This window comes from Balaenoptera musculus, chromosome 10 (assembly GCF_009873245.2).
Source record: "Balaenoptera musculus isolate JJ_BM4_2016_0621 chromosome 10, mBalMus1.pri.v3, whole genome shotgun sequence".
Lineage (NCBI taxonomy): Eukaryota > Metazoa > Chordata > Mammalia > Artiodactyla > Balaenopteridae > Balaenoptera > Balaenoptera musculus.
In genome coordinates, this window is record NC_045794.1 from 65,156,426 (window position 1) to 65,169,719 (window position 13,294).

The following is a 13,294-nucleotide window of genomic DNA, read 5'->3' on the forward strand; positions in this document are numbered from 1 at the left end:
CTAAAAAAGAATCTACCAAAGTGCTGTAGCACCCAAGGGAGAGGAGTGACAAGGGCAAATGCTAAAGAAGGTCAGGGAGGGTGAAAATAGAAAAGAAGCTGTCACATTTGGCAATTATGAGGCCATAAGCAAACTTGGGAAGATCAATTTTAATAAAGTAGTGGGACTGAGCAGTGAAATGGGAGTTAGCAGGTGAAAACAATGCCTTTAAGTTGAGCAATTAAGGAAAGAAAAGTAAGTTGAAGGTGAAGCAGAGTTAAGGGAACATTCCTTCATGGCAAGATGAACCAACAGAGAAAGGCTGAGTATTTAAGAAGGAACAAAATAAGCGAGATTCCAGATCGTAATCAGGGTAGAGTTAGCCCGGCGGGGGGCGTGGGGGGGAAGAGGCAGGACTGCAACACTCAGCTAGAGGGAAGAAGGCTGAGGCCGAAATACAACTTAAATTTTGAGATAAAAGTAGTCTGAGAAAAACAAGTTAACACTTTTTTATAATGGACTAGATGATCTCTAAAGACTTTTCCTGTTCAAAACACCCAGTTATGTAATTTTCTAATACCAAAGAAAAACCCTCTAAAATCCATCCACTGCCTTCCTTTTCTACCACCACTGCCCTAGCAATCAGTATTAGTATATGGTTAAATGCGTATTCTCAGCTCTAGTCGCTGCCTGCTCCCAAATCTTTCTTTACCTCACTACCTGGATTGACCTTCCCATGCCACTGTTTTATGTATTTTGGATGTATGGATGTGGGTATGAATACAGATATAGATAGATACATAGGTATGTATGTATGTAAGGGCATATACATATACACTCTAGCATTTGTTTAGAAAACTGTATTCGTTCCAAAGCAACTAACATGTTAGGGAGCAAGTTGAGCATAACACAAATTTCACATTTGCTTCTGTGCAACTGCAAGAAACACTAGGTGAGCAGAGAAAACACTACCCAGCCACACAGAAACGCACAAAATACACACACCACAAAGTTCTGCCAGGTAGCTCAGTTCACTCACTGTATGTGTTATGAGCTACACCCATCCATGTCTGGTGTTAAACTTTCAATCCAATTTCAGATAGCCCTTCTTCCACCACTTCACAAGTTGCAACCCTTTTTTAAAATTTATTTATTATTTATTTATTTATTTTTGGCTGTGTTGGGTCTTCGTTGCTGCGCGCGGACTTTCTCCAGTTGCGGCGCGCGGACTTTCTCTAGTTGCGGCAAGCGGGGGCTACTCTTCGTTGTGGTGCACGGGCTTCTCATTGTGGTGGCTTCTCTTGTGGCAGAGCACGGGGTCTAGGCACGCGGGCTTCAGTAGTTGTGGCACATGGGCTCAGTAGTTGTGGCTCACGGGCTCTAGAGCGCAGGCTCAGTAGTTATGGCACGTGGGCTTAGGTGCTCCGCGGCACGTGGGATCTTCCTGGACCAGGGATTGAACCTGTATCCTCTGCATTGGCAGGCAGATTCTTATCCACTGCACCACCAGGGAAGCCCGTTGCAACCCTTTTGACACCCACTTCTGTAAGCAAACTTCAGGCCTTTTATAAGGTAAAGTGTCATATTTATTGCAGTACATTTATATTTCTTAACCATTTAACATGTATAGAATTGTGCTAGTCTTTATTAGGTTTCTGTCTTTTCACATGTCACTGACAAAGTTTTTGAGTGTTATGCCCCTAAACTCCATTTTTCCATACATCCTGTGGTTTTTAATCATGTGACTTTTGAATACCATGTTGAGTTTCATGAACTTGTATGTTGAGTTACAGCTTACAGAGACTTATAATTACTGCAGCTCTAATCACAAATTTCCCGCCAAAATCAAAGGCAACAGAGGAGGTAAAAAAAAAAAAAAAAATCTCTGGGCATCCTTCACAATTATCTGAAGGTCCCAGTATCTATAAGATGCTTTGAATGACTCGAACACATTTCTTGAATGGTTCAGGAAACACAATATATGAAAAGGAATAAATAGCTGTTTAGCAGTAGGGCCAATAAAGCAATGTTGAAATATTTTAACATCAAAAAACCCAAACATATCCATCCCTAAAGACAAAGTATACTGGCAGTTGTCAGGGGCTGGAGAGAAGGTAGAATGGAGAGTTATTGTTTAATAGGTATATAGTTTCAGTTTTACAAGATGAAAAGAGTTATGGGGATGGTAGTGGTGATTTCTGCACAACAATGTGAATGTGTTTAATACCACTGAGTGTACACTTAAAAATGGTTAAGATCTTATGTATGGGTATTTTACCATGATTAAAAAAAAAAAATCCATCCCCCCTATTTTTGAAAAATAACACCATAAAAATATTCATAATGAATGACTAAATATACACACAAATCTGTATAGTGTGGTTCCATTTTTTATGTAGATAGAAAAAGGACTAGAAACAAATATTAATATGTATAAGAGGTGATAGGTTTCTCTATCTTTTTTTGTATTTACACGAGGGAACTACAATGAATACATTACTGTTTTAACACATTATTTTTATCAGCAGAAAAAAAATAATTTAAGATACAAATTTGATTTGGATCAACTTTTGCTTGCATTACAGAATATCAAGAGGTCTTGTCAAGAATTTGAGACCTAAAGTAACTTCTTTGACTATTTCAGCTAAAATACTTCCTATTCATATTCCTCAGGTACCATCTTCTGAATATTCATTTCGTTCTTCATAACTCAGATTTCCATTCTTTTTAAATACTACTAAAAATATTCTGCAAGGAATTCCAAAAGTAATAGAAAATCATTTCATACTTTATATAATCTGAAAAATTCTCAAATAAGATTAAGTAGTTCACTTACATGCCCATAGATAAGCTGAATATTAAAAGGTATCTTTTAAAGTTAATTTTATTATAAAACATGTTTTCATCACATGTTTTTCAAACTGTATTTTATTTTTATTTATTATTCAATTAGTCTCTTAACAGTTTATAAAAAGAGCCTGCAAACAAAATTTTAGCTGTCACAGAATTGTAATCTACAACATAAATTCTCTCCTATCTGTTCATTTCAGCAAAACTCTAATAAAATACTCACTTTCAGAACACAACAGCCCTTTTTCTTTAAATTCAACTTATAAAGCAAATGAAACTATTATTGAAAATGACATTGTAACCCATAAAAATTTGGTGAAGGAAATTTCTAAAGACTATCACAGAATAAATGTGTATTAGCCAATTCACACGCTAAATTTTGAACTCACTGGAGCTGTTTTTGCCCTTTAAGTATATAATTTTGCTGCTTTTAGAAATTAAATATTGTTATAATTTTATTCAGACATGGTGCCTGGCATATTTTTAAGTAACCCAAGGAGAATGTAATAAATAGCTGAGGCTCAATTCTAACACCAGTATGTACACAGCTATAAACAAAACTGCATAAGACTTGGGCTTCCCTGGTGGCACAGCGGTTGGGAGTCCGCCTGCCAATGCGGGGGACACGGGTTCGAGCCCTGGTCTGGGAGGATCCCACATGCCGCGGAGCAGCGGGGCCCGTGCACCACGGCTGCTGGGCCTGCGCTCTGGAGCCTGCAAGCCACAACTACCGAGCATGTGTGCCACAACTACTGGAGCCCGTGCTCCACAACAGGGGAGGCCACCGCAGTGAGAGGCCAGCGCACCGCAGCAGAGAGTGGCCCCCACTCGCCGCAACTGGAGATAGCCCGCGCACAGCAACGGAGACCCAACTCAGCCAAAAATAAATAAATAAATTTTTTTTTTTTTAAAAATTGGTAGGACTTACACCAAAAGTTGCCTCAGCAATAAGCAAATATGTTAAGAACCAACTGACTACCTAAGGACACCGAAAGGTCTAATATGTGAGAGTAGTAAACAAAAGGAAAAAAGTCTTCACTTGAGACTATTTTGACAAGATGGACAAAACCTGTTTTAAGAGTTTGAACTAATTATTAAACATATTTACAAACATACACTTTCCCTTAAAGAATATAAAAAAGAAAACTGAGTAAAAGTACAGTTCAAATTACACATGAAGTATTAGAGGTTTTTTCTGTAGGCTAGGCTTCTGCAAGAAGCAAGGCAGACAACATTTTGTACTAAATATATGACATTACATAAATATTTAAGATACTCTGAATTTCCAAGTACCTCAAGTTGTCTCTGTTAAAATATCTATAAAGTTCTTAATTAAAAGGGAAAAATAAGAATGTTTAACATCCCAGTAAGAAATTTCCACTAGACATCAACAATCAGCTTTCAATGTAACCTATACAATAACTATAACTTATCATTTGGTCATTCTTAGAACATTTTCAGAAATGTTACTCACAGGATTATTATATGAATTAAATAAAATAATCAGTATCAATTTCATTTCACAGATCAGTAAACCAGTACAGAGCATTTAAGTCAGTTCTTCTCAAACTTTAGTATGTACAAGAATCACTCAAGAACATGTTAAAATGATGTCTTAAGTAACTCCTTCCCACCCGCAGACTGAGGTGGATCCCAGAAATCTGCATTTTAAATAAATAACACAGGTGATATTGGTACAGGTGGTTCCCCCCACCCCAACCCAGCCACATCTTTTAGGACCCTGATTTAAGTAATGTATGACTAAAGCCATTAATGGCATAAAACTCCATTTTTACTCTGAATCAAAGTTCCCAAACGTTTAGATGGTAGAGCTTTACAGATCTCCATGAAAGATATGTAAAATTTTAAACAAGTTGAAAATATTACATTCAATTAAATTAAGTACTTCTTATACTAAATTCCAGTAAAAACAAGTGGTAGTAGATGTCTAAGTTTTAAGAAACTTAAAACTGAAGAGATTCTACCATATCATTTCTCTGTGAAATGCAGGAAAAGCTGATATTAAATTATATTAACTTAATAGCTTCTCGTGGTTTGAATACTGTTGCACTTTACTGAGTAGGGAGCTAAAACTTAGGTACCACACATTCTAGGAACATAATAAAAAAATTAAGATGAAAATGTAAAAGCACTTAGAGCACAACTTTGTGAATACACTGAAAACCACTGAACTGTACACTTTGAAAGAGTGAGTTTTATGGTATGTAAATTATATCTCACTTTTTAAAAAGAAAAAAACTCTTAGAAAATTTCAAACTAGTATTTTCCAGTAATTTTACATTTCTAAGACATTATATCAGCATTACTATTAAACAGCATAATTATTTTCTGGCCTATATCACAGATGCTGAAAACCAGTGCAGAAATAATAAAAAGCATAAATAAGGCTGCTAGCTTGACAAAGATTTTAAACAAAAATTGTAATGCCACTGTTTATATATTTATTTGCTCTCAAATTTTTCCAATAAAGTCCCACTTCATCTGCCTTTTATAACAGGGTTATTTTCAAATTCTATAGTAATTTATTAGCATCTTATAAATAATCTTTGTATTTCTTAAACTAGATATATAGTATGTAATACACTGAAATATAATAAGATGGTTATTAAAGCACCAGGCTTTGAAGACAGACTACTTTGCTTCTTACCACATATATGGCCTCTGGCAAGTAACTTATCGTTTCTGCTCCATTTTCCCATAGGGTTGTAGAGAGAATGAAATGCGCCAATGTACGTAAGGTGCTTAAGTCAGTGCCTGGCACCTTCATAAACACACCATAAATATCATCTACTTTAATTACATAATAATTATTTTTATGTAAAAAGGCCTCTCAGCTTAGAAAACTCATTACAAATCCTGATAATATTAAAATTTCAATTTTCTTTATCAATTTAGGAAAGCTGTGACTAAAATATTATTAAGGAACCTAGGTGTTTATGCTGTTTCTACCCTATTCACAAGTCCAATTTTCTCCAACTCTGAGTCACTATTAGTTCTTCTCCTGACTCATCACATAGAAAGGTAGACAGTCTGGAATATAATGGGCATACCAAAAGGCATTTCTTAATCTATCTGGATTTATAAGATTTACTAAGTGGAACTTGTCCATATAATGGTCAATAAATATGCTAAATAATTATGACTTAAATTGTGTTCACTTAGAAGTGTTTGTATATATCAAATGTTCCTTCAAAGTATGTAGTAGGTGTTATAACCCCATCTTGACTGAAAAACAACATATCACTTAAGTAAAATCAAAGATCCACATTTTCTGACTGCTAGCCAAAAGCAGATTAATAATTTGCTGATGATCTGGTGTTCAAAATTTTGCCAAGCAAACTACAGACTAGAAGGTCAGAAGCAATCTCTGAGCCTACAAATTTGACCTTAATTTCTATTCAATTCCATACTTTCATTGTTTTCCCCATTCAGATGTTCAAATCATTTAAGATAACCTCTAATAAAAAGTTATTGAAAAAAATCTAGGGACATAAGCTAAATAATGCAAGATAGATTAATTAAAAACTCCACTTTCCCTAGACACACATGTACACAAAAAACCAAATACTTTTAAAATACTACTCTACCACTTACTCACTTTCCATGTGATCTTGAGTCATTTAAACTCTCTAAGCCTCCACTTTCTCCTCTGGAAATGGGGATAAAAAGAGTAACTGTAACTACCATATGGGATTGCTGTGAGCATTAATCAAGACAACACATAAAACACTTTAGCCAACCACTATGAAAACGGTTAAGTTTCAATAAATGTTAACTTTTATATATAAATCCAAACTTTAGCGTCATTTGACCTATATTGAAAGATTGTATTTTCTATGAAAACCATCTCTGTTAACCCATTCATGCACACCTACCCAATGACAATAACTTCACAAGCACTCTGAAAACGTGGATATAACAGTCGAGGAAGTTAGAGCCCCCTCCTCTTGAGTTAGGTACCCTGCTCAGGAAATAGCCTGTACTTAACACTGTACTACTTAACACAGTTCCCTATATTACTTGAGAGCCCCTTGTGGGCAAGGCCTGTGTCCTATTGTTCATTTCTGTATCCTGAGACTGCAACCCAATAGTTCTAAACCCTGACTCACAAGGGGAGCTTATCAAAATATTAATGCCTGGGATCCATCCCAGACCCATTAAATCTAAGGAGGTCAGGGAGGTAGAAGACAAGTAATCAGCAAGGGGGGGAGCATTTTTTTAATATCCTCACGTGATATTAACGTACTGCCACAGTTAAGAACCACTGCACTCTGACATTTAAAATACTATACAAACAGGTATGTATACGTGTGTGAATATATAAATATATAGGTAAAGAAATATAAGTCTCAGCTCAAGACCCTCAACCTCAGCTACTCCTAGCCCCATCATCTCTTTCCTTTAAACAGACAACACTGTTAATAAACAATTAGTTACATGCTGCGTTAAGATGGCTTTTAAACTGTTAACTCAGTACAGTACTTAAGTTTCTTCATGTAATTATGCCTTAGCCTTCTTCCTAGATTACAGTCTTGCTCCTTGAAAATATACACTGTCTTATTCTTCTTGTTTTCTCCACAGTGCTTATGATAGTGCCTTGAACACCAACGTGTAATAAACATGTGGCTGATCTAATAAATGCATACAAAAATTATCAGCAGGAAGTATGTCACATCCAAATTAACCAATTTGGGCTATGACTCAAAAAACAGAAAAAGTAAAAGTTCAGAAAAAAGTTAAAAAAACCTCTAACTTAGTAAATAAGAACAACTAAAGTTTATCTCATTAATGAGCATCTATATATCTGCATTTATTACAGCCATCACATGCAGTATCCCATCACCATCCACCACTTTAAGATTCTGAACTCTTTCCTTACTAAAACTATCTTCCAGTTGCTTGTGGTATCTTTAGCTGCTGTCATGTTATTTTGTAACAACTTTACAATACTCTGTAATTAGTAAAACAAGTTAATGAAAGTCACAACAAATGTGTCACACATGTTTAATAAATATGTCTTGAAGAAACAATGTTTATCAACCACTAAAATAGACTCTTTGCATACAAGTTACATGCTAATCTCTAATACAAATTTAGATGGGAATACTGTCTGAAAATAAGAGAGTCTTATTCAACACTATATATAATAGAAGTCTAATTTTGAGTATTGACAGACTGATGATTTTCTGCTTTTATAGCATTTTCATACCTTAAAATTCTATAAAATAGTGTATGACTTTTTAAAATAGGAGTCCTAAGCTGTATTACACAAGAAACTCCACAACTGGCATTCGCAATGTTGAAACTACTAAGAGAAATGAATGGCACACAATTCTAAAAAAAAACAATTTAAAGATATGAGAATGATTCACCTTAAGAGTTTTGTGTCATATGTGTTACCACTATTAACAATCTGAAAGACTTAAGTTGTTTTTAAAAAACTGAAAATATGGGGACTTGCCTGGTGGCGCAGTGGTTAAGAATCCACCTGCCAGTGCAAGGGACACGGGTTTGAGCCCTGGTCCGGGAAGATCCAAAGTGCCGCGGAGCAACTAAGCCCGTGCGCCACAACTACGGAACCTGCGATCTACAGCCCACGAGCCACAACTACTGAGCCCGAGTGCCACAACTACTGAAGCCCACGCACCTAAAGCCCGTGCTCTGCAACGAGAAGCCACCCAATGAGAAGCCCGCGAACCGCAACGAAGAGTAGCCAGCCCCCGCTCACCGCAACTAGAGAAAGCCCGCGCGCAGCAACAAAGACCCAAGGCAGCCAAAAAAATAAATAAATAAATTTAAAGGAAAAAAAAAAAAACTGAAAATATGGGGAGGAGGCACTCAAGAAATATTCCTGCTAATTAGATACTGTGGTAAAACATTACCATGTTTTGTTGGGTCCTACAGTATTAAACAGATAGAGCCGGAGTTACCACAAAAAGAAAGCAGTACTCAATTCCCTATTCAATAAAAAAGGTTCAAATTCCACAGACAAAAAAATGGTACCCTGGGTTGTTTGTTTTTAAGGAAGATTAAATTTAGGAGTTGCCAACACCCAAACGAAAAACATTCCAGAGTATCAGACTCAGTTGTAGTGGGGAGTCATCTACATTCTCAGCACTATGTTCCCTTACCCAAAACAGGAATATTAACAAAGGATGCTTCTTAGGACCTCACGAGATACACCATACTTACTTCCCCCAGTAAACATTACCCTTGTTAAAAAACCAAAAACAAAAAGGTACTTGAGAAATAACAATTTTAGCACAAGCAGCCAGACAAAAAATGAAGTTTAACATCTGCCAAGATATTTCCCAAAATAAGACCCCTGTCAAATGAACAATGAGGAAAAGATTGCAAATGACAAATTCTTTTATTTGGACCATCAGCTACTTTTAAAAAGAAAGTTGAGGAATGTAGCTTTTCCAAAGCCTTGTCTTCAGTTTCCCCCTAATCTTCATATTTTTAACTTAAAAAAAAAAAACCCTAGAAATTTGATTACCACTCTTATGAATTCCTTTTAAAGCAATTTAATGAGTAACAGATCTTTTGTGCAAGTAGCAAACCACAGAGGACAGTTTTGCTGGCTGATAAAAATCTCTCTGAAACACTCATAAAAATATACCCTTCAAAGACAAACTCTGATTTTTCCAGGTATGGAAATTATATTAAGACTTAAAAAAATTTGGGTATGTTTGATATACACCCTAACTTACTACAAATGTTTTTACTTGAACCACAATTAAAGTTGGTGAATTCTTACTATTTATTTACTGTGTGTCAAAGTTGAATAAATTAGAAGGCCAGGAGGAAAAAAAAGGTAAAACCTAGAACCAATGAGAAAAAGATGCAACTACTTCGGGTGAAACAAGATTATTGAATCACTTCCCAAAACCGGTGAGTTACTATTAAAGTAACCAAATACTTGTTAGAGGATTCTTTTGTTTTGTTGAGGGTAGAGAAAGGTGCGGTTATACCCCAAGTAAAAATGTTTCACCAGGCACTCTGTAATGGCAAGATACTGCTGCCTGCATAATGGTTTTTGAGACTGCTCAAAAATACCAAAAAAAAAAAACCCAACAACAACCCAAAAAACAAAAAATCCCCAACCCTACCACAAATGTTTTCCAGAATACACAGAGCCAAATACTTAAATACAGGGAAAGAGCATCTTAGCAAAAAGAATTGAGGGTTGCTACAGCGTTTCTAATGTCCACAATACCACTCAGAAAAAAACTGTGTGTGTGTGTGTGTGTGTGTGAGCGTGTGTGTGCGTGTGTGTGCGTGTGTTGGGGAGCACTATTTCCAAAAGCTGGTTTATATATGAAATAGAGCATATGCTCAGCTGGATATACTTATCTTGGGTTCACTGAAAGATAAAGCTGTCTGGGATAGTGCTAAAGCCACGTTTTCTTTACAGGTGCTATTAAACACTGTTAAGAGAGAAGAAGAGATAAACTATCTCATAATTTGAGACGGGCACGTAGGAAACTAAAGTACGTGATCATCACCATTAATCAATTTTTCTAATTGATCAAGCATAAACAAACAAGGCTAGGTGGGCAAGTTCTGGAGCCCCGAGTTGTCTTTCCAACACTGAAAAGAAGGATCATGGGTCTGAGATCTTAGCCAGAAAGCCTGAAAAGCACGCGTCCGACTTTGGATTTGGGGAACTTCCCAGCAAGCATTTGTTGAGAGTAAAACTCCATCACCCCCTGCCTGCCTAACTCAGTGAAAGGCTAAGAAGTGCAGGCTCGAGGGAGAAAGCTCTGGGCCCTGGAGAGAAGACACCAGGAGGCGGCAGCCCTCAAGGGTCCGGCCGCGGCCCCCGCCCGGCTCACCTCTGCGGCAGGGATGTTGACCACGCCGGTGGAGCGCCGCTTCTCCCGCAGCTTCCTCTTCTCGATCTGCCCCTTGCCTTTCCTGGCGCTGGGGCCCGAGCTCTTGCCCTTCTCCGGGGCGCCGTCCCGCTCCTCCTCGCCGTCCCGTGCGGGCGCTGCCCCCGAAGCGGCCGCGGCGGCGGCGGCGGGGGACTCATCCTCCGGCCGCCGCTGGCCGGGGGCGGCGCGGCTCAGCTGCGCGGGGCCCACGGCGCAGTTCACGCCCCCGGGGCTGGGGGCGGCAGGTGCGGCGGCGCCGCCCGGGAGGTTGTTGTTGAGCTCGTTGGCCGCAGCGGCGGCCGAGGTGCCCAGGGGCCCCGGCGGGAGCTTCCCGGCCGCGTCGCCCGTGCCCCCACCGGGGGCGGCCGGGCCCGGGGGATTCTGCTTGGCGCGCATCTTCTCGCGCTTCGCCTTCCACTCCTCCAGGAAGTCTGTGGTGCTGCCGCCGCTGCCGCCGCCGGTCCGGTAGCCACCGGTCGCCATATTCCCAGCGGGGCCGGCCGGGCTCTCACCTCAGGCTGCCCGCCCCGAGAAGGCGAGGGAACGACCCCCGGGCGCGGGGGCGGCCGCGGCTCCCCCAGGGACCGGCTGGTCTGCGGGGAAACACAAAAGGGGGCGGAGAAGGGAAGCGTAAGATCCTCGCCCGGCCCGAGGGTCGTCCCCGCGGCCGCGCCCCTCGGAGCCCCACCGAGAGCGCGCCCACTCAGCCCCGCAGGCGAGGAGCCGCAGAGTCCCCACCCTGCAAAGTTTCTCCGACGCACCTACACGGCTGGCCCGGACGATCACCGCCCCTCGAGGGGTGGAGAGAGGCACGGTCCCCACCCCCCGGCCCGCCCGCCCGCCCGCCCCATCCCCGCCGGGGTCCGAGCCTGCGGCGGTCGGGGGACCCGGGCCAGACCCCCCACCTGTTGACCCGTCGCATCTCCAGCCCTCGCTCCGGTCCGGGGTCCCCGCGACCGACACACTCATTCCCGGGACGAGGCGCGGAGTCCCCTAACCGACTCGCGGAGGAGGCGGGACGCGTCCCGACCCAGCAGTCCAGCCGAGTCCAGGGGGACGGGTGCGCGTGCGGAGCGCGGACCGCCCGGGCGGCCCCTTACCTGGGAGGAGTTGGGGGGACGAGGAGCGGGACTGGGAGCTGGCGCCCAGGTGAGCCGAAGCGGCCGCGCGGAAGGAGATGCGGCCAACTCTCCGTCCGGAGCCCGCGGCGCTCCCGGGCTGGGAGGGAGGGAGGGAGGGAGGGAATGAGCGAGGGGAGGGAAGGGAACGAGGGGAGCCGAGCGGCGCCGAAGCGCCGGCGGAAAAGACCGAGACCGCTAGCGAGGGGCGCGGCGCGCGGTGGGGGCGGCGGGGCCCGCCGACGCCCCGCCTCCGGCGCTCAGGTGCGCGGCGCCGCGTCCAGCCCGCCGCTGCCGCCAGCCCCGCGCCAGCAGATGCGACCGCACATTCCTGGGCGCGCAACCTCGCGGCGGCCGACCTCCCGGCGCCTCAGACGCTGGAGCGTGAACCGCCCTCCACGCCCTTCTCCCCGCTCCTCTTCTCCGCCTCTCCAGTCTCCCACCACTCTTCCTTTTAAGTACAAGACGTATTCTTCCAGGGAAAATCTCAAATACTGCTGGCTGAGGGGGAAAGTGCATGATTCAGGGCCTGACTAGCTAGGATGGGAAAATACTCTCGCGTCCCTTTTCCTAGTCGCTGCCCCCTTTTCAGATGTCCTGGGGTGGCAAGCAGGAGAGTGGAAAGGGCTGAAACCCAGGCCCCTCCTTCTAAGTCTGTGGTCTCAGGTGAACGTGTCGCCTGAAAGGAGAGGCTTCAACTGTTAGTGTTTTATCAAGGCTTTACTATTATCTTAGGCTTGCAGGGAAAAAAATTTTAAACTCATTTTAAAAGGTATTGTGTTGGCGATCTCAGTCCTACTTGGAGTTTCCTCTTAACCCTGTCTCTACACCTCCTCTTCACAGTGAATTTAGCAGCAAAACTCCCTACCAAAGTCCTAAAGCTGCATTGAGGCTGATTTGATATGAGCTGGGGCGGTGATTGTCTCTCTTCTTCTACCCTTGACATGCCATAGGGTAAATCTTACCTTCAGAGGCAAGTCATCTCCGATTTCTGGATCAGGGCTGGGTGACTGCCACTGTCAAGCACTTGAGCAGATAGACGTCACTGTATCCGAGTAACGCCAGGGCACATCACTGTCATAGGGTACAAATGCCTGGTCACCATTTTGCAAAAAGTAGGCGAGCCCTGAGTCACATTCTTACCTAACATAACTCTTTCTTCCTACTTAGTACCTGTTTTGCCCAGGTGGCACACGGTGGGTGAGCCGTCAGCCTGTGCCTGCTCAGGAAGGAGAACAGGAGAATGTGATTCACACGCTATTTATTTATCAGAGGGGAAAGTCACACAGTTCTCGTCTTTTGTCTGACTGCTGGAGTGAACATGTGGATAACCCGGATTGAGTTCTGGAAAAACTCTTTAAAAAATTAAAGGCCTACTTTGGGAATCGGTTTAACAGGCCGAGCCTGGTTGGTACCAACCTGGGTGTGCCATCTGAAACTCCTCAATTA

General features: G+C 42.1%; 1 protein-coding gene across 1 annotated transcript in view; it reads right to left on the reverse strand.

Moving 5' to 3' along the window:
* Nucleotides 1–12,920, reverse strand: part of PAWR (pro-apoptotic WT1 regulator) — a 106,056-nt gene extending 93,136 nt beyond the window's left edge. Inside the window, exons 1-3 of the mRNA XM_036865170.1 lie at nt 12,811–12,920; nt 11,828–11,945; nt 10,689–11,320 (exon numbers count right to left, since the gene is read on the reverse strand). Coding sequence (XP_036721065.1) covers nt 10,689–11,210 — 522 coding nt within the window. The 5' untranslated portion in view covers nt 11,211–11,320; nt 11,828–11,945; nt 12,811–12,920. The remainder of the gene's footprint in view (nt 1–10,688; nt 11,321–11,827; nt 11,946–12,810) is intronic.
* Between the last annotated feature and the right edge of the window lie 374 nt (nt 12,921–13,294).